Below are 24,018 nucleotides of genomic sequence, written 5' to 3'. Positions count from 1 at the left end.
CCAAATTGAAAGATAACATAAATCTTGGATTCTTTGATGAGTCATATAAACCATTGCACAAAAGCTTTCTTAATAGTTGCATGAATTCTCTCAGCCTATTCATCAAGCGATAAAATTATACATTAGTATTAGTTATTTAATTTTTTTATTTAAGGAATGTCACATTTGGGAAGTAAGCAACTAAGAAATATTACCATTTCATCTTCGAGCACTATTTTGATGCTATTCACCTCATCAAGTAGGTTGTAACCTGGTGTCGTCCATAATCACACCACTCTCACCTTAATCCTCCAACTCTATCTCAGCGGTGTAATATCAGCAATCTTATCCGACCTCAAAGTGCTCATTTTCATCACAAGATATCTACAAATACAGAATGAACATATACGTTATACCTCAAAACTAAACAAACAAATCTATGTAATAGAAAAGATACAACAGAACACATACTCAAATTGATATGCCAAAACAAAGCTTACTGCATTGGAGTTGGACGGGAAGCAGCTATGTGGGGTGTTTAAATGGCACAGCAACATGGCTTACACTTTTTAAAATTTAAATTCAACTAAATTCCCCACAAGCATTAAATAGCATAAACACTCATAGTTATTGGTCAGAACACTTAATATTCATCGAAAAATATACCGATAAGAAGGGCGTCATGTGCATTAATTGGATTAGTTAGTAGCATGAAGAGTCACTAATGCTACATATATGCCTTATATTTCTTAGGCACATAATGAACGACATAGGTTGGGTTTGGGATGTTATTAATGACAGCGCACAATCAACGAAATGTGCGATGCACGGGAAAATTTACAACAACTTGAATTGACAAATAACAGAAGATCAGAGGAAAGAAACAAACTCTTTAGTCTGTTGAGTGAAAATTATAGATAGAGAATATTATACAAAAATCTATTATCCATCCATTATACAAAATTTCACTCAGTAACAGAATTACAAATCATTATCAAAGAATATCAAAAAAGAATGAAATAGAAAAATATCGAATAGAAAAAAGTGAGGAGGTAGAGAATCAGGAGAAAAAACTCACCAGAGGGAGAGCACAATTGCTACTTAAAAAAACAAAAGGGGAAACCCATAGAAAAATTGAAGTCCTAATATTCATTAGAACCTTGTGATACAAAATCCAGAAATGAGAGAGAAATGAAAAGAAAAACTTACATGCAAAATTTATTACTGAGAAAAAGAAGAAGAAACAAAAAAGATGAGAAACTAGAGAAACAGGGGACAGATAGAGGGAGAAACTAAAATCAGAAAAAGAAGTAGCACAAACAGGGATAGTGAGAGAGAAATGGTAAGAGAGAAACAGAAAATCAAGAAAATCGGTGATACAAAATCAAAAAAATCGGTGAGAGAAAAATGAAAAAAATAAATTGTATGCAAAAATTATTACTGAGAAAAAGAAAAAGAAACAGGAAAAGTGATAATTAGAGAGAGTGGTGTTGGATCTGTGATTTTCCAAAGGGCACATATTTTCAAAATTAGAGAGCAATAAGATTTAAAAAATAATATTTTCAAAGGCTGAATTAATTAATTAGTCAATAAAAGTTAATTAGTATCAGCCATCTGTAATATAAAAAGAATGGTGCAAGTTTGGGCCGAAAAAAATGTTAGGATTAGCTGACACTTGACAGCTTCGCATTCAGGTAGTATTACTTCTATTATATATAATAGATATAATAGATTCCTCGTCTTAGATTTAGAAATTAGAGACTGCACATATTACATACTGATAAAAGAAAAAAAAAATCTTAAAAAAAAAGAAGGACTTAGTATTAATTATTTATTGTTTATGTTCAAGCTCCCAAAATTATAGCCTCACATTTTGAGTGCAAGTTGTATCTTTTGTGCAAAAGGATGATTGATCTTCATTTGCAATGTCAATCATTGAATCTTGTTCTGCACAGCATTTCTTTTCATCCACAGTATAGATCACAAAACACATATTATATTTTGGAATCTGTGCAACATGTAATCTAACAATTTGATATCATGAAAAAAAGATCAATTATTTTTTTGCATAAAAAATACAACCCAAACTTCCTTATTTTTCAGAAAGAAAAAGATGTTTCGAGATTCACCCCTCTCTGGTAATAGAATGGAAGCATATAACCAATTGATACATAACCTAACTTAGCCCAAACCAATCCAAAAGTAGATCTTTTTATCTATCTACTATCATATTGGCACATGGTCAACTAAGATGAGCATCAGGCAGAGATAGTATAGTTGTCCGAATATATTTGGCCCATGTGGAATATAATGTACAATATAAAGTAGCTTGCACCATATAGCCTTCATCCATTCCGGTTGAGTTCCACAAGCCATAAAACGTTTCATTCTCTTAATAGAGATTCTTGATAAATTTTGATGAGTTGACCCCCTTTTTTGTCCCTCTCAAAAACCTGAACATAGATGTCTCTCAAGAAAGTTGCAGGTAATGTCTCTCAAGAAAGTTGCAGGTAGCTTTTAAGATGGGCTTGTGGTGTCATAGAGCCATGGTAATCCTTTCTCACTACAAGAAACATACGAGTTACTGATTCCGCAACCTATTATAGTGTCACCTCTAGCCTACAAGATGTGAGAATACCGCAATACAAAAAAGACTTGCTTGCAAGACAAACACCAAGAAAAATGATACTGAATTGGGGGTGGGTTGGGGATGATGGAAAAAGTGGAACGCATAAATTACATGATACAAAGAAGAAAATAATGAAAAACGTAATACTAAAAGCTCATGAACATGAATCTCTACGATGATGCATGTAACTGCTCTGTTTTTATCAAATAGCTTTTCCTTTTTCTTCGGGATAAAACTCAACAAGCTTAACCTTTGAATGTCCCACAACCAGTATACAAGGAAAATGAAGAGGAGAGAGATACTACAACTATGAAGGGCTATCAAAATGGAGGACCAAAAGGAAGTTAAGAAAAGGGCATTATCTAAGTATCTTTCTATTGAAATTTGTTGAGAACTACAAACTTAAGCCAAGTATCATGTCAAGTTAATGCATAAGGAAATTTTGGTTGAATGCTTGGGATTTATCATCATGATTGGGGCAAACTACATTTTATAGCTTTAGAGAATGACCTTTTAGTTTTCCTCCCTGTGGCAAATTCAAACATGGCCTGATTAAAATTTAGCATTTTGGTACTCCAAATGATTAAGACTTTTTTTAAATTAAAATGATAAAGATTAATGGCATGTAGGACAACTCGAGTAGAAACAAAAGCCTATGTCAGATTTTATTCATGTTGGATGTTGATCTCTAAATGTGGCACAAATCTGGAATTGTATTAGACTTCTTGCACTTAGTATATTGATAGTTTTTTATGGTAAAACAATTTAAATTTTAAACTAGAACTCCGAAAACCAATGGTTGCATCTGCGATGAAAAAAAAAAAAAGGAAGCAAATTTATCGGCTGTCTCTAACAAATCTCGAAAAAGAAAAGAGAGATCTGTGAAAGAAATCATCAAATCAAGCATACATCAGCCATTTCCCTCGATCTAATCCCTTTAATTGATCAAAAGCGCTAATCCTCTACCGCTTTCTAGTATCTCCAAAAAAATTAAAAAAAAAAAGTAAATCGACTGACTATAGAGCTTTAAATGATAGATATCTCATCATTTAAATTCAAAGAGGCCCAAAAGAAAAATCTAATTATTACTCTTGGAAGCCAACCATGTGGAAGCTACGTTAAGGGGGGAGAATAGAAATGCACCCAATCTTATCACTCTGAAAAAGTACCTCCTAGATGGTTTCTTCCTAAAAAAATATGGTCGTCCCATTTTACTTTATAGGTGAATGCAGACCTCTCAAATAACTGGATTCTTGCTCTCTTCGGGTCACACGTACGCCACAACAACTTAGATCTGGACCACCAGAGAAGAGGATCCACAATAGTACACATGATAGAGACCGGCTCCTGATATGGATATCAAAAGGTTTTTCTGAAACTCGAAGGTCTTAAATTCTTATTATATGAATTAAAAGTATTTACGAATGTTTTACTAGATTTCTAAATCCAAACATCATAAGCCTTACAGTTCCATCTGTGCTAGAGCTTCAGGTTCATCATGATCAGGTAGAAATTTAAACAGTACTTAAAAACAGGCCTTTCTGACTCAAACTTGTAATAGCATCATGTGGACTGGATGTGATACAACATCACATCATGCAACAAAGACCAGAAAGTCGTACATGACAAATGGACAATAGACTGACAAGTATTTTTTTTTTCTAGCTCATAATCTGCTTTCACATTTCCAAATACTCTCTTAATGACTGATCGCGGCTTAGATGGATCATGGGTGCCGAGAATCTTTTACATGCCTCAAGCAAGAGGATTTAAAATTTGTTGAGTGATTAAATGAAAAAGAGAGAAAGGGGGAATACAAAATAGATTTGATTAAGATTGATTGTGATATAGCGTGATAAAAGAATCAACCATGATAAGAGGGAGAGGAGAAAGTCATCTCAGCCGCTCCAATCATGGCCGGTTCTGCCAGTCGAATCACAGGATGAGCAAGTTAACTTCTTTGCTTGTAGGCGTGATTCGAACTGCTTTCTTGGTGATAGATGCCCCCACCAACTTCACAAGTCGCTAGAACTAAATGCATAGAAAGATTGACCCTTCGCTCTATAGGTCCCTCTAGCTCCACCTGTAAGCAAATTGAACCTCCAATCTATGGTTCTTCAGCATCCGTGCAAAAGTTGAACCTTCTCTCTAGGTCACCCAATGTCTACGTGAGAGCAAGTTAAAACTTCACTCCTCGGGCAAACTGAAGCCACATCCATCGATGGTTGGAAGGCCATCACCAAGAAAGATTTGGATCCTAGAATCCTAAAAAGGCTGTCAGACCAATCGCTCCATAGAATTATAGGATAGAAGACATCCGGCATCTGATTGATAGTAGTGTTTGTGAAATATGTTGGGAGAAGAGATAAATTACTTTCTTCCTGATTTTATCATGTAGATTGGAAGTTATTTCTAGAAATAACTTCTTTCAGGAAGTAGTTTCGTGTTTCGATAACTGCTTTGGAGGCTACCAGCGGTTTCTTACATAAATAACTCCTTTTTGAATGCTTGTTCTTGCAAATAACCACCCTATAATCTTAGACAGGAAGATAAGCATCCAGGAAGCACATGGATAAAACTGGAAGAGTCTTCAAATTAAAAGCAGAGTTCGTAATACAAAGTTAGCCAAGCCTCAATAGAGGAGAAACCATATACCTCAAAGAAAAATCAAATCAAAGATTCTACATGACCTACCAAAAAACCCAACCACCATGTTGAAAGAGAAATCAAACCAAAGATTCTAAGTGAGCTACCAGAAAAAAAGAAAAACCCTCCACTGTGTTGTTGCCGTTCCATTAGCTCAACTGCGCCTTGTTGGATTCGGCCGAGCACTCATCCGGGTCGGTGAGGATCTCCGAGATGAACTTGATCAGCGAGCATAGACCCCCCAAGAAATTGTGATCGATAACCCCATTCCCCTCCATCACATGAGCAAAATCCACGAGCTTAACCCTAACCCCGCCGCCGGCCCTCCTGCCCTCCACCTCCTCCCTCTCGTACATCACCAGCACCGACGCCGAGTAGAAGTGGAACAGCGTCTGGTCCTCGAACCAAGCCTTGAGCTCCAGCAGCTGGGCCAGCACCCCGTCCGACCGGCCGTACACCGCGGAGGCGAAGGCGCAATCCGGCGGGCCCGGATCCGATGCTGGATTCGAGGACACGAACTGCCTGAGCGTTCGCCGGACGTCCTTGGCCGTGAACCGCCGGACGGCGTCGCGATCGGGCCGCCAGAAGCCGGCGTCGCCGCCCTGGTGGATCCACGCGCCGGAGATTCGGAAGCCGAGGGCGAGGCTGGTGGTGTCGCGGTCCTTCTTGAGGCATTTGTGGAAGTAGTCGTCGGGGGCGGAAGGGTACCAGGTGCGGGCGCCGATCTTGATGTCGATGAGGGAGGGGCGGCGGAGGCAGGCGGCGAGATCGTCGAGGACGAGGTGGGGGTGGGGACCGGAGCCGTCGGAGGCGGGGAGGAGCTGGGTGCCGTGGAAGCCCGGGAAGAAGGCGCGGACGTGGGGAGGGACGCGGGGATCGGAGGAGAAGGACGAGTAGAAGGCCGCCTCGTGGGCCCCGCGGTCGTCGCCCTGGAGGGGCTTGTAGAAGAACCCCGCGCCGTCGACGAGGGGGCCCAGCTGGCCCTCCGCGGCCTGGTGGCCGGCTACCTGATGGTCCGGGGGCCTCAGCATTGGCGGTGGCGATCGCGTGGCGGAGGAGATGGATGTCTCTCCCGGCCGGGGCGAGAAACGAACCTAAAGGTATGGAGTAGAAGAAAAAAAACATCCTTACGATGAGGGTAGGAGAAATTAAAAAAAAAAAAGAAAAAAGAAAATCTGGCTGACGGAAGGGCCCTCCACCGCCCCACTCTATTTCCGTCAGGGATGAACCTTTTTTTGGCAGTAGATAGCAGGTAATTGTCATGATCCAACATTCCAAATCTTGGTCGTCGCTGATATGGTCTGCCCCCTTTTTTTTTTTTTTTGTTATTACTGGTCTACCTTTCGTTTTCGCCTTCCCATGATCGGTGGGGTTTGGCCCATGGCCCCTTCAGGAAAGCCGTCATGTAATACCCTTGCCAACCACTGCCCAACGCTCCACTGAATCGTGCCTACTAGACCTCAATCGTGCTATTATAGCAGGTACCACAGGTGCAATTAAGCAGAGCCGTGTTTGAAGCTCGCACTTAATTTGACTCAAATATTTAAATTTAAAATAAAAATTAAATATTAATATTTTAATTCGAATTCAGCCGATGAAAAATAAGTAAGGTCGAGATTGACACAAATATCAACCAGGTCATATACAAATTCGAGTTCAAATTCGAAATTAAATCTCAATCTATTAATAAAATATATATTATAAATAAAAATAATATTATTAAAATATATATATATCTATATATTTGAATAGATTTACGAATTTTTGAATTAAGTATTGTATTATTGAGTTTGACTCGAAAAATTATTTGAGCTTCTCAAATTTGATTTGAGCTCGATAATAACTAAGTCGAGCCAAGTTTGGACTCGAATTGGGCTTGAGGAACCCATAAGTAGTTCGACTGGTTTGTATCCCTAGCTGACATGAAACCATGCCAAGTAAGACCTACTAACTTAAGATTTGAAATGAGCGAATGTTTTATCCATGCTGCCTCAACTACATGGCAGCTACGGCATACAGGCAAATGAGATCCAGTTGGCTTATATAGAGAAATATGAAAAATTAATGAATCTGTGAGCAAAGCAACTAAATGGTTGCTCAATTCCTATAAGTATGCGGTCATATTTAGAGGTATATTTTTGTTAGAAAATAGTTATTATCTGAGTTTAAAATAGAAGTTTAAAAAGAATCAAAGAAATTACGATAACAAGTTCCTATAAAGTCATCAGGAAGGATACATGTTTCGATTTCATCAGCAACTAGTAAAATTACATATTCTCGTATATAGCACATTGTATTAGTATATTGATGCAGTACAGAATGCAACCAGTATGTATTATGACTATCTGGACTAATGCCAAACTTTGTATGAGCTAGTAGAATCAAGGACTAAGACTTTAATTTCAAGATTTTTGTTAGATTTTTTTATAAATTTTTCATTCGAGACAAACAAATTTTGGCCAAATTTCTATATCCATAGTAAAATATTATAGCATGCTTCGTTTTTGTCAAGTCTTATTTTGAGCATAATTCTATATTGAGTTTAAAGCTGTGTGTCTGTGTGTGCGTTTTGGGGGGGGGGGGGAGACGGGACTTTTCAAAACAAAGACATCTTCATGAAACTAAGAATTTTCAATTCAACTTCCTTCTATTTATATATTAAACCTTTAAAATTTAATTATATTGATTAAATTGCTCTTTCTATCTTTTTCTTCTGCATCAAATGTGGTCTCATACTCAACCTACTGCTGTTATGGCGGCTACCTTGGATTCTCCGCGGGTGGATTTCTATCTGGCTAGTGACAGTCATCCAAACAGAATTTAGGCAAATATGATCTACTGCATATCACAAGGCTTTCATATGCAAACTAGCAAAAGCCCCGCGCTACGCAGTGGGCTTGATCAAAGTGTGAAAGAAAAAGAATAAATAATTATAAATTTATTAATCAAAATATACATGATATACAATATTATTTTAAAAACTTACATAGTCATTAATTTTTTTCGAAACTTTTTTTTTCGTTTGTACTGAAAATTAAAAAGTAAATATTATATTACTATGTTATAAACTTATATGTGTATCATAATTAAATAAAATATTTATTATAGTGGAGAAAATAAGTTGCTTAAAATTAAATTACCTGGGATGTATTTTTTTCTTCCATGGCAATATTATCTCATCTCTATACAATAAAAGAAAAATTAGTTTTTCTAAAGTAAATATGCGATAAAGTATTTATCATAAGAGTTAAATACCAAATTGCAAGAAGTGATAGTTTTGAAGGAGTGGTCTACTAAAAAATTTTTGAATGAACACTATATCTGTTCAACCAAATATATAAATTAAATATGCATGTTATCTGGAGCAATCCAATCAAAGAACATACTCAACATACAAACAACAGCTGTATCTACTCAATCAAAAATATTTTTTGTAAGTCAATCAAAAATATTTATCATCAGAAAAAGAAAGAAAAAAGTATGAACAAAATTCTCTCAATAGAAAGAATGAATAAATCAATATCTAAAAACCATATCTAATGACATTAAAAGGTGAAAAAGGACTCATCATTTCTTCAGATTTCCCTTACAAGAGAAACATGTAGCTGACATTATCAAAATCTTCTTCCAAGAACTATAAATAAAAAAATAGGAGTAAATTAATTTGGAGACTACCTTTATCATATTATTTTGGAATAACCTCATAGCAAAACACTCAATCAAGATTTAATAATATTTAGAAAAAAAATGAATAATAACATGTCAAGATAGATCATCCTTAAAATAGGGAGAAATAAAAGTATATACAGCTCCTCATTATAAAACATACAATCCCTTGGAGAGAATTTACTTTGGATCATGATTGATATTCATGTCATTAACTAAAAATAAGTTCTCAGTCATGCATGAATTTCTTAGTCTATAATAATTTTAATAGTCACTACCGTAGAATATCTAAAATAGAACTCAAAGTTATTCTAGTCACTCCATGTGAAACCTGATCAAACAAAGTCCCTTAGGTATGTCTAATTTCTTCAAAGCTTATCTTACCCTTGTTAATATTTTCACTCTTTAAAATCCTCTATAAATTTAAATCATTGACATATATTATGGCAATGAGAAAATATCTAAAATAGCCAATAATAAATGTGATATGGATGATCAAATCTGAAATTTAAATGAATGTAGTTTTGTATGCTGGTTCCTGTAAATATCAAGGTTTAAATTTATGCAGCTGTATATCTTTTTAGACTCAAAATTTAACTATTTTTCTAAGTTAAAACTAATCTAAATGACAAAACTTTAACTTTAAGCAAATGTAAATCTTAAAATCAATCAGCAAATATAATCCATAATTTTAAATTTATTTTCTAATTATCAATTTTTTAAATCAAATACATATATATGTGTTTTAATTTCAGACAACCGAAATGATTAATTTTATTTATGTCGACTTTTGGATGTTTTTTCTCACCATATATAATAAATTTAAATATTTCTATATATTTCAATATAGAATCCTATTTTAATCTTAAAAACCACCAAAAAAAATCTTTTTCTAACGAATTAGGGTCATCCAATTAATACAATCCACTTTATTTTTTAAATTTTCTAATATTTTTTCATATGCATATGATAAATCAACATATTTTATATCTTTGCAATGCTAATGTGTTACTTCTATCGATAAATTATAATATAATGTAAAAAATAAATCATCATATAAGAGAAAAGGAGTAGAAAATGAAATAAATAAATTCTCATCTTAAACATCAGAGCACATATACATGGTCTTATTAAATTGCTGTGAGACCTGTGGAAGAATAGTTATGCAGTATAATCAAATGAAGTTAACTACAAAGATAAACCCAAGTGAAACTAAATCATAAATATCGACTTTCCTTACTGTTGTGGACAAGGGCTCGTCTCAACATATGAGGTATTATCCATTCTGCCCCATGGGCCTCATGGTTTTGTCTTTCAAAAGACATCTAACGTGAAAAGGATAGTTCCCTTCTATTTAAGCATGAGTTCTCCTCGACTCGCAACTGATGTAAAACTATTGATGCTCTTCATATTACTAGATGTTGGGAATAGTGTCCCAAAGCCAATCGTCAGCATGTTGACGGTTGTGTTCCTTTTGTATTAATACATAAATTATAAATAAATAAAAATTATTTTGACATTTTTTCATCACAAATATTTCATTTTCTAATGAACTCCTGTGTTGTGGTGAAGTCCTTAGGACTATTTAGACTCGACAAAAGAGGATTTGTCGCTTAGTCCTTAAACCTGTTCGCGACCAAATGATACGTTGTTACCAAGGATGACAACGTTTATCGAGCATAGGTCGTTGTGTGCCATATGGGTTGGTTGTCCTCATAACCAAAGAGTGTGGAGACACTGGTATGGCATACAGGTGAGATATAATAGTACATCTGCACTGAACGTGACCGACTCCGGAGCTATTTCTGCTGTCAAGATTTGCTCCAATGGAATATGGGTATAAATGTCCCTCCGACCTGAGACCGCCACGGTGACTTGCAAGCAACTCACTGCACTTAGGCATTGGACTACCTGAATATCTAATTCAGTGACGGAAGGCTGCTGGGTGTAGTCAAGTACTTGACTTGTCGGTGCATGTGTCAAGATGGGATTGACCACTCCAGTTTAGGAGCTATGTACAGTCATATTTCAATTTAGCAAAACCTTGGTCAGGGTAGTCCTAGTGAGGAGTCACAGGACTAATTGAGTTGAGCACGATTCGGATGATCTCGTCAGGGTTGACAGTTTAACCCTGAGTCATCCTAAACACAGAGGTCAAAAGGGATGAATTATACGGCAACCATATTCACGTAGGTTCTGAATATTGCGATTGCGATTTTTCGACCTATCCGGTCGTCAGGTACCATTGCTAGATGGTCACTTCGATTAGTACAGGAATTGGTTCCTGTGCTACCGGCTTAGGTTCGAACCTGCGGGGTTACACACATTAGAGGTTCCTTTCTAATCTGGTGGCTGATTATGAGTCTTATGTGTCTGGGACTCTATGATTGAGAATTAAGATTCTCTGATCATGAGTTCCACACATTTTGGATACCGGGGTCAAAATTTTGAATTTCAAATTTTAAATTTGAAATTTGAACTCTTTGATCAAGATTTCATATCGATGGTCTCTGATGCCTAATTGCCCATCGAATTTGGACTCAATATTTATGAGAGGTTTAATTAGTGATTTGATCGCTAATTAACTCAATTTGATTGAGTAATTATTTTTAGATCAAGTTCAATTGAATTGGATTCAGTTTGGATTGACCCGATTAGGTTAAGTGTTGATCTAATCGCTAAGATGGTTTGGTCCCTGATTTGATCAGGGGTTGGGCTTAGTCAATTTCTGATTTGATTAGGATTTTGTTGAGCCTAATTAAGCCTAATTAAGTTGGATTTAATTTAGTCTAATTGTGCTTAACCTATTTTGATTAGGTTGGTTCAATTAAGATCAAACCACCATTTGAATTTGAATCCCTGCACCACCTTAAATCTCTGCGCCCATTTGAATTCATGAGAAGAAACTTCTTGTGAATTTTTCCTCACGCAAAGCCCTTCTCACGCCCACTCTTGTGCGCCAATATTTGGATAAAGATGATTAGTTATCCATTCAAATTCAAAGCGTGTTTGAATTTAATGGATAACTTATCTCTTGCGCATACATGACATTATCCACTTTAGCGCCCCACATCTCACACGAGAAAGAGTTTCTCGTGAAACCTTTCCACGCAGAAAGCAGACTCGCACCTTCTCTTCTCACGCCCAAGTGGATAGGGATGAGTTGGTTTTAGTTTGAATTCAAATTTGATTTGAATTCAAATGTGTAACCACTTGTCTTTATCCTCTCACGCGGATAAGACACGTTTTGAACTGTTTTAAAAGAGATAGAGAGCTGGGGCGTGAGTAGAAAAATTTTGAGAAAGAAAGTGGGGCGTGAGGAAGCCTTGTGCATAAGGTGAAGGTCCAAAACCTTTCGAGAGAAAAAGAAAAAAAAGAAAGAAAATTAGGCGCAGGATTTTTGGTGTGTACCCTAGGGTTTCTACCTAGGGTTCGAAAAGTGAGATTGGTGTGCCACGAGTGTCGTGAGTCCACCAAATTTCAGAGAGAGATCCATCAGCCTCTCAACCAATCGTGCAGGCGATCCAGAGCATCCGAGGAGTCGGCACACATCGATCGAAGGAGTTCGATCAACATCAGCCATCAAAAGGGTGAAATCACAAACTAGCATTCGTGAGGAGCCGATCAGACGGGAGCTTCGTGTGGACGATCCGCAGAGGTCAGACATTAGTGTGGCTGCGATGTGATGATCAGAGCCTCCCAACGGTGATCAGATTGCGGTGATCGACTACCCGCAAAAGGTGATGTGTTCTGAACACAGTACAGTAAAAAATTTACTGTTTCAAATTTGAATTTCAAATTTAAATGCATGCTGTTGTATCATATTTAGATCATAGTGTAGGGTTAATTAGTATTAATTAATGAGATTAATTAATAATTCTGCTGTAAAATAATAATTTTAAAAAAATTTTAAAATTACCATTTTGCCCCTGCACTGAATTTTTGCTTCAAATAGTATCAGAGCAAGGTTCTAGAATATGATATACATATGCATGCGTAGATTAAGGTGTAATCTATAAGTTTAAATTGAAAATTTAAATTTTGAATTTTGAAATTTGAATTTTAAAATTTAAAATTAAAAATTTGTTTGAAATTTCAAATTTCAAATTTCAAATTCAAAATTTGAAATTCAAAATTCAAAATTTAAAATTCAAAGATTGAAAATTCAAAATTTAAAATTTGGTTGAAATCTCAAATTTGAAATTTGAAATTTGAAATTTAAAATTTAAATTTTAAAATTGGTATATTTAGATATACTTGATCCAAGTAGCAAGTAATCTAATTGGGTTGGTTGCCATGGCCGTCCGGTTATAGGAGAAAAGTAGGGTTTAAAGGCCCTCTCTTCTCATTCGATGGGGTCTCCTATGGTGGTAGGGGTGCCGATGCAATTATATCCCATACCGATGAAGCAGCGAAAGGACTTAATTATAAAATTTATCATGAATGTGTTAGATTAGATCTAAAAAAAAATTCATGATTTATTTTGAGTTATTTTTTGTTATGAAATGAGCAATAGGATTGCTGTTTATGAATTGTGCTGATCCGTTTGTGAAATGAGTCAACACATTTGGTGAACAGAAAATAAAATCTTTCAAAATTTAAAAATTATTTTTAAAATACCAAACCCTGACCCATCAGTCCAAGTACTTAATTAAAAGAATTAAGTATTGTCTAGTAGGTCTAGAATTGTGAATTAAGACCTAAGACAATTGCATAAACTTGTGGGTCAATGGGTTAGATGAATTAGGTCCATAATTGGGTTAGACCTAATGTTAGCTTAAAAAATGGACTAAATGGAGTAATTGGTCAAATCTAATCAAAAGTTGAATTAGATTAGGTCAAGGATACTCTAGACTCAACTTCAATAGTTGTAGTTGAATGGGTCCATGTCTTTAACTAGACCAAGATGGACTTAATTCATGGCTACGCGGTGGAGCCCTATTTACTAAGTTGATCAAAATTAAAACTAATGAACCGATTGGTGTCTAAGGTAAGTTCGACAGTTTTGACCAGTGGTTCTTAAGTGGGAGCTACTCGCATTGATTCGATCATTGACGAGTTAATGGCAAATCCCCACCACTGATCTCACTTACCTGGCCAATCTGGTAAGTTAGATTTTGATTAGATCACTTGGTGATTAGAGCTCACCCATGTCATTAGGTAAATCAGTGTGACTGATTTAGGTGCTCCTAATGCCAGCTTTAATTAAATCCTTTTTAATCTGACTTGGTGAAGTCAGTGGGAGGATTGAAATTGACTGGATGATTTCTTCTCTACTATCCTTTAATAAAATTCTCAAAAATTATTAGGTCCCTAAAATGATTAAGTTATAATGATAACTAAGTCAATGCCTCCCATTAAGTGAGTGATAATGAGTCCATTAGTTCAATGATCATTGGAGGCCCAAAGGCCTGGTGCTCATTGGCTAATGGAATTATCATTCATAATATGATAATTTGGTTGAGTCTTTCTGATGGTGGTTAGGTTGGCCGGCCAAAGTCGGGCCTGATCATTTATTGGTCTGATTCACCAAATTAAGTCATGTTAATGGTTGGACCTAATCAGATCTTTTCAGTGGAGGCCAAAGCCTACTGATTAGGTTCTGGGGCAAAATCAATTACTAGAAGTTGTTTAGAGAAACAACTGGTTAAGAACCTACCCATAGATGCACATGGGTTGACCAACCAAAGTTGGGCTCGTGTGTAGTCTGTGTGGATTCTAGTACCCATTAAGGAATTAAAGTAATTCATCGAATTAGAGGTTGAGGCTACCAGTTCGTAAAAATATTGGAAAAAACTTTAGACTAAAGTTCAAGTCTTTAGTATTAATTTATGTACTAATAGAGGTCTGATTTTCCTTTATACAGCTATGGCCACTACCCTGTCGCTCCGATCATTATTAGATAATGACAAGCTCATGGGACCTAATTTCGATAGCTGGTATCGAAAATTGAAAATCGTCCTTGAGCATGAGCGGATCCTTTATGTAGTAACGGATCCAGCACCTGAGGAGCCAGCTCCGAATGCTAGTAAGACGATCAGAGACACTTACCAGAAGTGGCTCAATGACCGCACTACCGTCCGATGTATTATGCTGGCAGCAATGAATGACGAGTTCAGCCACAGGTTTGAGAACGCCCAGCCACAGGAGATGCTTCAAATGTTGAACGACTCCTTTGGCATGCCTGATGATGTTGAAAGGCATAAAACTAGTTGTGTCATTTTCAATGCTCGGATGAGGGATGGGGACCTCAGTCACTGATCATGTACTGTACATGATCGAGATGATTGAGCACCTAAGCAAATTGGGTTTTCCTCTGCACGAGCAACTCGGTAAGGATGCGATCCTTAATTCCTTGCCCAAGTCCTTCCTCCCATTCCTTACTCATTTTCGAATGACAAAGCCTGCAGTAAACTACCACGGGTTGTTAGGGTTGCTGCAGAACTTTGAGAAGGATCACCAGCTCCATAAGGAGTCGGTGAATGTAGTGGGAGGGTCTTCTTCTCGTCGTCGACCCTTTGGGAAGAGGAAGAAGAATAAGAAGAAGAAGAACAAGAAGATGCAGTCTCATGCTGGGATGGTTGCACAGGGTCAGACCAAGAAGCGCAAGCCCGACCAGAGCCAGGCGGAGTGCTTCTTTTGCAAGAAGTAGGGGCATTGAAAGAGGAACTGTCCTCAATACATTGCCTCTTTGGACCCGAACAGGCTGAAGAAGAAGCAAGGTAATTATATGATAACTCCTTGCAACTTTTTCATTTGTGATACTACTGCCTGGGTATTGGATACCGGAAGCCCTTATCATATTTGTAATTCGATGCAGGGTCTGCAGGTCAGTAGGAGATTTGATGAAGGCGAGAGGTTCCTAAATGTTGGAGATGGAAGCAAAATTTCAGTTCTAGCTTTAGGAATCATGAGTCTTGTAATCAATTCTCGTAATGTAATTCTGAGTGAATGTCACTATTGTCCAAGCTTTTTATTAAATATTATTTCTGTAGGCCTTTTAGTCATGTACGGTTATGATTTTTTAATAAAAAAAAATATTTGTAATATCATTTTGAATGGTGTTACAATATTTGTTGGACAATTAAATAATAGAATTTACTTACTATCACAGCCTGTTAATATGGTTCAAAACTTCGGTAAACGCCTTAGAATAGATAATGTGTCAGAAGTCTACCTTTGGCACTGTAGGCTAGGTCATATTAATAAGAACAGGATAAACAGGTTGGCTCAAGAAGGAATTCTTGAACTTGGTGATTGTGAATCACTTCCAACCTGTGAGTCTTGTCTTCTTGGAAAGATGACCAAGTCACCTTTTACTGGAAAAGGTGAGCGAGCCAGTGAACTTTTGGGTCTGGTACATTCTGATGTATGTGGACCTATGAGCTCAAGTGCAAGAGGTGGATATTTCTACTTCATAATCTTCACAGACGACCTATCGAGGTATGGGTATGTCTACTTAATGAAGCATAAGTCGGAGTCGTTTAAAATGTTCAAACTATTCCGAAATGAGGTAGAAAAATAAATTGGAAAGTGTATTAAAATTCTTCGATCTGATCGAGGAGGTGAATACCTTTCTAATGAGTTTCTGACGTATCTAGGGGAGATGGGATTCTCTCTCAGTGGACTCCTTCTGGAACACCACAGCATAATGGTGTGTCTGAAAGGAAGAATCAAACCTTATTGGACATGGTTCGATCCATGATGGGGTTTGCGGGTCTGCCGATCTTCCTCTGAGGATATGCACTCGAATCGACTTGTTACCTTCTAAATAGAGTTCCGAGTAAGTCTGTAGCCAAAACGCCATATGAGATATGGATAGGACGTAAGCCAGTACTCTCGCACCTTAGGGTTTGGGGGTGTCCGGCTTATGTTAAACGTTTAATTACAGATAAGCTTGGACCTAGGTCTGACAAGTGTAATTTTATAGGGGACCCAAAAGAGACCAAAGGGTATTATTTCTACCTTGCTGATGAGCAAAAGGTGTTTGTCAGCCTTAAGGCAATCTTTTTAGAAAAGGAGTTCCTTAGTGAAGGAACTGTTGCCTCTAAGATCGAACTTGATGAAGTTTGACAGGTGAAAAAATTGACACATGTTACTGAACCTGAACCGAATTTGATTAGATCAGATCCGAAGCCCATTGATTATGCACCCTTAAGGCGATCTGGTAGAGTACCACATCAACCGGACAGATACTATGGTTTCTTGGTTCGGGATGGTGATCCTGTCGAACTTGATGAAAATGATGAGGATCCAATCACCTACATGGATGCAATGTAGAGACCTGACTCTGAGAAATGGCTAGAGGCCATGAAATCCGAAATGGAGTCCATGAAGGTCAACGATGTGTGGACATTGGTTGACTCACCCGAAGGAGTGAAATCCATAGGGTGTAAGTGGGTCTTCAAGAGGAAGAGGGGCGCAGACGGAAAGGTGGAGACCTATAAAGCCCGTCTAGTTGCCAAGGGATATCGTCAACATTATGGTATAGACTATAACGAGATATTTTCTCCTGTGGCAATGCTCAAATCCATTCGGATTATGCTTGCGATAGCTGCCCATCTAGACTATGAAATCTGACAGATGGATGTGAAGACAGCTTTCCTAAACGGAGAGCTGGACGAAGAGGTGTATATGATACAACCTGAAAGGTTCACATCCACAGATGAGTCTAAGGTATGCAAGCTACAAAGATCCATTTATGGACTTAAGCAGGCATCTCGGAGTTGGAACATACGTTTTGATAGGACGATCAAAACGTATGGCTTCGTTAAGAACAGAGAAGAGCCCTGCATTTATAAATGGGCTAATAGTCCAGTAGTAGTATTTCTTGTATTGTATGTGGATGATATTTTTTTAATCAGAAATGATGTCTCTGCATTACAGGGAATAAAGATTTGGCTATCGTCACAGTTCTCCATGAAGGATCTGGGAGAAGCTTCCTACATCCTAGGGATGAGGATCTATAGAGATAAATCCAAAAAATTGCTTGGCTTATCCCAGTCCACGTACATTGATACTATGCTGAAAAGGTTCAGCATAGAGAATTCCAAGAAAGGCTATCTACCGATAGGCCATGGAATTTTTCTCTCAAAAAGGGATTGTCCGACAACACCTCAAGAGAGAGAGCGTATGGGTAGGATTCCATATGCTTCGGCAGTGGGATCTATCATGTACGTCATGACATGTACACGACCAGATGTGGCATACTCACTAGGGGTAGTGAGTAGATACCAATCTGATCCAGGGGAGAATCACTAGAAGGTTGTTAAAACCATCCTGAAGTATTTAAGAAATACTAAGGACCAATGGCTTGTATATGGTGAATCGGACTTGAGACTTATAGGGTTTACAGACTCTAGTTTTCAGTCTGATCGCGATGACAGTAAGAGTGTGTCAGGATTTATTTTTACCCTTAATGGTGGGGCTGTTTGCTGGAAGAGTTCCAAGCAGCACAATGTGGCTGATTCAGTATGCGAGGTGGAGTATATTGCTGCATCAGATGCTGCCAAAGAAGCGGTGTGGTTGAGAAAATTCATCACCGAGCTCGGAGTAGCACCCTCCCTTGTTGGTTCAGTTTTGCTCTACTGTGACAGCTCTGGAGCCATTGCTCAGGCAAAGAAATCGAAGGTACACTAGCGGACGAAGTATATTCTGTGCCGCTACCATCTCATCCGGAAGATCGTGGATCGAGGTGACGTCGACCTTCAGAAGATCGACAGAAAGGAGAACCTGGCCGACACATTCACTAAAGCCATTACGGTGAAGGAGTTCAACGACTACAAGTCGAAGATGGGTATTAGATACTGCACCGATTGGCTTTAGACCAAGTGAAAGATTGTTGGGAATAGTGTCCCAAAGTCAATCGTCAGCCTGTTGACGGTTGTGCTCCTTTTGTATTGGTACATGAATTATAAATAAATAAAAATTATTTTGGTATTTTTTCATCACAAATGTTTCATCTTCTAATGAACTCCTGTGTTGTGGTGAAGTCCTTAGGACTATTTAGACTCGACAAAAGAGGATTTGTCGCTTAGTCCTTAAACCTGTTCACGACCAAATGATACGTTGTTACCAAGGACGACAACGTTTATCGAGCATAGGTCGTTGTGTGCCATATGGGTTGGTTGTCTTCACAACCAAGGAGTGTGGAGACACTGGTATGGCATACAGGTGAGATGTAATGGTACATCTGTACTGAACGTGACCGACTCCGAAGCTATTTCTGCTGTCAAGATTTGCTCCGATGGGATATGGGTATAAATGTCCCTCCGACCTGAGACCGCCATGGTGACTTGCAAGCAACTCATTGCACTTAGGTACTGGACTACCTGAATTTTTAATTCAGTGACGGAAGGCTGCTGGGTGTAGTCAAGTACTTGACTTGTCGGTGCGTGTGTCAAGATGGGATTGACCACTCTAGTTTAGGAGCTGTGTACAGTCATATTTCAATTTAGCAAAACCTTAGCCAGGGTAGTCCTAGTGAGGAGTCACAGGACTAATTGAGTTGAGCACGATTCGGATGATCTCATCAGGGTTGACAGTTTAACCCTGAGTCATCCTAAACACAGGGATCAAAAGGGATGAATTATACGGTAACCATATTCACGTAGGTTATGAATGTTGCGATTGTGATTTTTCAACCTATCCGATCGTCGGGTACCATTGCTAGATGGTCACTTTGATTAGTACAAGAATTGGTTCCTGTGTTATCGATTTAGGTTCGAACCTGCAGGGTCACACACATTAGAGGTTCCTTTCTGATCTGGTGGCTGATTATGAGTCTTATGTGTCTGAGACTCTATGATTGAGAATTAGGATTCTCTGATCATGAGTTCCACACATTTTGGGTATCGGGATCAAAATTTTGAATTTCAAATTTTGAATTTGAAATTTGAACTCTTTGATCAGGGTTTCATATCGATGGTCTCTGATGCCAATTGCCCATCGGATTTGGACTCAATATTTATGAGAGATTTAATTAGTGATTTGATCACTAATTAACTCAATTTGATTGAGTAATTATTTTTAGATCAAGTCCAATTGAATTGGATTCAGTTTGGATTGACCCGATTAGGTTAAGTGTTGATCTAATCGCTAAGATGGTTTGGTCCCTGATTTGATCAGGGGTTGGACTTAGTCAATTTCTGATTTGATTAGAATTTTATTGAGCCTAATTAAGCCTAATTAAGTTGGGTTTAATTTAGTCTAATTGTGCTTAACCTATTTTGATTAGGTTGGTTCAATTAAGATCAAACCACCATTTGAATTTGAATCCCTGCACCACCTTAAATCTCTGCGCCCATTTGAATTCACGAGAAAAAAACTTCTCATGAATTTTTTCTCAGGCAAAGTCCTTCTCACGCCCACTCTTGTGCGCTAATATTTGGATAAAGATGATTAGTTATCCATTCAAATTCAAAGCGTGTTTGAATTTGAATGGATAACTTATCTCTTGCGCATACATGACATTATCCACTTTAGCACCCCACATCTCACACGAGAAAGAGTTTCTCGTGAAACCTTTCCACGCACAAAGCAGACTCGCACCTTCTCTTCTCATGCCCAAGTGGATAGGGATGAGTTGGTTTTAGTTTGAATTCAAATTTGATTTGAATTCAAATGTGTAACCACTTGTCTTTATCCTCTCACGCGGATAAGACACGTTTTGAACTGTTTTAAAAGAGATAGGGAGCTGGGGCGTACGTAGAAAAATTTTGAGAAAGAAAGTGGGGCATGAGGAAGCCTTGTACATAAGGTGAAGGTCCAAAACCTTCTGAGAGAAAAAGAAAAAAAAGAAAGAAAATTGGACGTAGGGTTTTTGGTGTGTACCCTAGGGTTTCTACCTAGGGTTCGAGAAGTGAGATTGGTGTGCCACGAGTGTCGTGAGTCCACCAAATTTTAGAGAGAGATCCATCAGCCTCTCAACCAATCATGCAGACAATCCAGAACATTCGAAGAGTCGGCACACATCGATCGAAGGAGTTCGATCAACATCAGCCATCAAAAGGGTGAAATCACAAACTAGCATTCGTGAGGAGCTGATCAGACAGAAGCTTCGTGTGGATGATCCACAGAGGTCAGACATTAGTGTGGCTGTGATGTGATGATCAGAGCCCCCCGACGGTGATCAGATTGTGGTGATCGACTACCCACAAAAGGTGATGTGTTCTGAACACAGTACAGTAAAAAGTTTACTGTTTCAAATTTGAATTTCAAATTTAAATGCATGCTGTTGTATCATATTTAGATCCTAGTGTAGGATTAATTAGTATTAATTAATGAGATTAATTAATAATTTTGCTGTAAAATAGTAATTTTAAAAAAATTTTAAAATTATCATTTTGCTCCTGCACTGAATTTTTGCTTCACTATAACCACAGCAGAGCCCCCCAGTCAAGGAGGACTCCAATGTGTACAATTCGAGGAGCCTCACAGTCAGTCGAGGTGGATCTCGGCCCCAAGGAATCGAGGTGAACTTCAACCACTTCCTGATGCGCCAAACTATTTAATTCGTGATAGTGAAATACAATCTACCTTGGAGTTATAGATCTGCACACCAACAGATAAAAAAGCTAACTGGATTGGCTCCGACCGGATCCTCTGATGCTTGAGTCAGATCAGACTTTAGAAGAACAAAAATAATGAGATTATAATAAAAAATTATAGTATAAAATATTATCTTATTCTGATTGGCCTGGTTTGCATGGCCTTATTTCTTTTCATTTTGACCTTTTCGATCTTCTAATGAGATCGAATTTTCTCGACTTTTTTATAAGATTGACTTACTCGGCTTTCTAATGAAGTCGACTTATTCGATCTCCTAATGAGATCAAACTTTCTCAGCCTTCTAATCATGAAGTCGACTTAATCGACCTTCTGATGAGACCGACTTTTTTGACTTTCTGATGAGGTCTGACTTATTCGGCCTTTAGATGAGGTTGGACTTTCTCAGACTTTTGATGAGGTCAACTTACTCGACTTTCTGATAAGGTCGACTTACTCGACTTTCTGATGAGGTTGGACTTTCTCGACCTTCTGATGAGGCTGACTTACTCGGCCTTTTGATGAGATCGAATTTTCTCGACTTTTTGATAAGATCGACTTTTTCAGCCTTCTAATGAGATCGACTTTTTCAGTCTTCTAATAAGGTCGGACTTATTTGATCTTCTGATGAGGTCGGACTTTCTCAATTTTTTGACGAGATCAACTTACTCAACCTTCTGATAATGTCAGACTTTCTCGATCTTTTAATGAGGTCGACTTACTCGATCTTCTAATGAGATCGGACTTTCTCGACATTCTGATGAGGTCGACTTACTCAATCTTCTGATAAGGTTGACTTATTTGACCTTCTATTGAGGTCAAACTTATTCGACTTTCTGATGAGGTTAGACTTTCTCGATCTTCTGATGAGATTGGACTTTCTTGGCCTTTTGATAAAGTTGGACTTGATCGACTTTTTGATGAAGTCGGACTTTCTCGAACTTTTGATGAGGTTGATTTACTCAATCTTCTAATGATGTCGACTTATTCGACCTTCTGATGATTTAGACTTGTTCGACCTTCTCATCTTTCTCGACTTTGTTAATTTTTTCAACTTTTTCAGTCTTCTTAGCTTTTTCAGTTTCTTCGACCTTCTCAGTTTTCTCAAATTTTTGATGATTTGTAGATTTACACTAAGAAAAGAAAAGAATGTGATGGATGAGGGCTTATGAGCCTCTCATCATGAGAGCTTTGAGTTATGGAAGACTTTTTCATTCAAAGTCTGTCCTTTTTGGGATCCCTTAGCCCCATTTATATAGGTGTAGAGCAAGGATCGATTATGGTTGGAGGTGAAAATTAAGAGATAAAAAATAACTCTTTCCTTGTGAGCCATTACCTCCTTTCTTTATTTGAATTAAATTTGCCACAATCATCCTTCCATTTTTGGATTCCTCTTAATAGCAAATATATAACTATCCAAAATTTAAATCTTTATAAAATTGCTTACCATGTATCCATTCATGATAGGAAGGCTGATTTATATATCATATCATAAGTCATTATTGCGGATAAAGACTCGGCCCGACACATGAAGTATTGTCCGCTCTAGTCCATGGGCCTCATGATTTTTCCCTTCAAAAGGCATCTCACGTGGAAAGGATGATCTTCTCCTTATAAGCACGAGTCCTCCTTAACTCACAACTGATGTGAGACTATTAATACCCTCTACATTATTAGAACCATAACACTTACCAACTGAATAATACCAAAATATTTCGAAAAAAGGCAAAGGAGTATCAGAAAGAAAAAGCAAAGTAGATAACAAAAAATTTATCATGCTTACAACACTATCAAATAAAAATCACTCAGTCCATAATAACACAACAATGCAACAAATAGATAACTCAATTCAAACATATATTTTTGAACTATAAATCAATCTCAAACTTCAAAACACAATAGAAGACATCACAAAAATTCCTCCATTGTTAATAAGTAGAGCAAAAAATATTATCAAAACCTGAAAGTACAAAAATATGAAACAATAATCTACTCAATAATGTCAATTATAACTCCAAATACAGATGGAAAGAGGCCCAACTTAGTCAAAATAGAGCATTCTTTGGAGCAAGAGAATAAAGGCTTACTTTAAAGTCTTCGCACTTTCTAGCCTTCTCCATTGTCAAAGCATCTTGTTGGATCTCGTTCGATTGCCGCTGCTGCCTACAATGGTGAGTTGAAAGGAGGCCTAGGCAAAGGGGGAGTGCAGGTCTTCGATAGGATTTTAACTAGGGCTTTTCTTTTTTTCATCTTTATTTAGAATTAAGAATTCAGGATGAATTTAAAATTTAAAGCTAAAATTTATTTGGATTTAGAATTTATCTCTTGGATATTTGCTATCCATATCTGGTTATTAGGGAGATGAGAATATTTGAGTCCTAAATCTTTGGATATATTTGGCTACTCCCAGCCTCCCACCCGATTGAGACTCCCTAGAATGGAAAAAAAAAAGAAATACCAAACACAAAACCCCAGCCATCGTCTAAGCTTCCCTTCTGCTTCCCTTCCGGCCGCTCCAAGGCTCCCACTCAATTGGGGCTCCAGAGAATGGG

The 24,018-nt window shown here is 37.7% G+C and overlaps 1 protein-coding gene across 1 annotated transcript; it reads right to left on the bottom strand.

Moving 5' to 3' along the window:
• Nucleotides 1-5,181: 5,181 nt before the first annotated feature.
• Nucleotides 5,182-6,628, bottom strand: LOC105050983 (inositol polyphosphate multikinase beta). The gene is made up of 2 exons (XM_010931219.4): nucleotides 6,484-6,628; nucleotides 5,182-6,348 (listed from the first exon to the last, which is right to left on the bottom strand). Exon 2 carries the CDS (start codon nucleotides 6,283-6,285, stop codon nucleotides 5,404-5,406), a length of 882 nt encoding a protein of 293 aa, XP_010929521.1. The 5' UTR covers nucleotides 6,286-6,348; nucleotides 6,484-6,628; the 3' UTR covers nucleotides 5,182-5,403.
• Between the last annotated feature and the right edge of the window lie 17,390 nt (nucleotides 6,629-24,018).

Source organism: Elaeis guineensis, chromosome 9 (assembly GCF_000442705.2).
Source record: "Elaeis guineensis isolate ETL-2024a chromosome 9, EG11, whole genome shotgun sequence".
Classification (NCBI taxonomy): Eukaryota; Viridiplantae; Streptophyta; class Magnoliopsida; order Arecales; family Arecaceae; genus Elaeis; species Elaeis guineensis.
Note: the sequence above shows the minus strand (reverse complement) of the source record. Positions and strands in the feature narration are given on the sequence as shown.

Excerpts from the sequence above, each read along its gene's own strand:
- LOC105050983 (XM_010931219.4), bottom strand. The coding sequence starts at position 6,285 with ATGCTGAGGCCCCCGGACCATCAGGTAGCCGGCCACCAGGCCGCGGAG.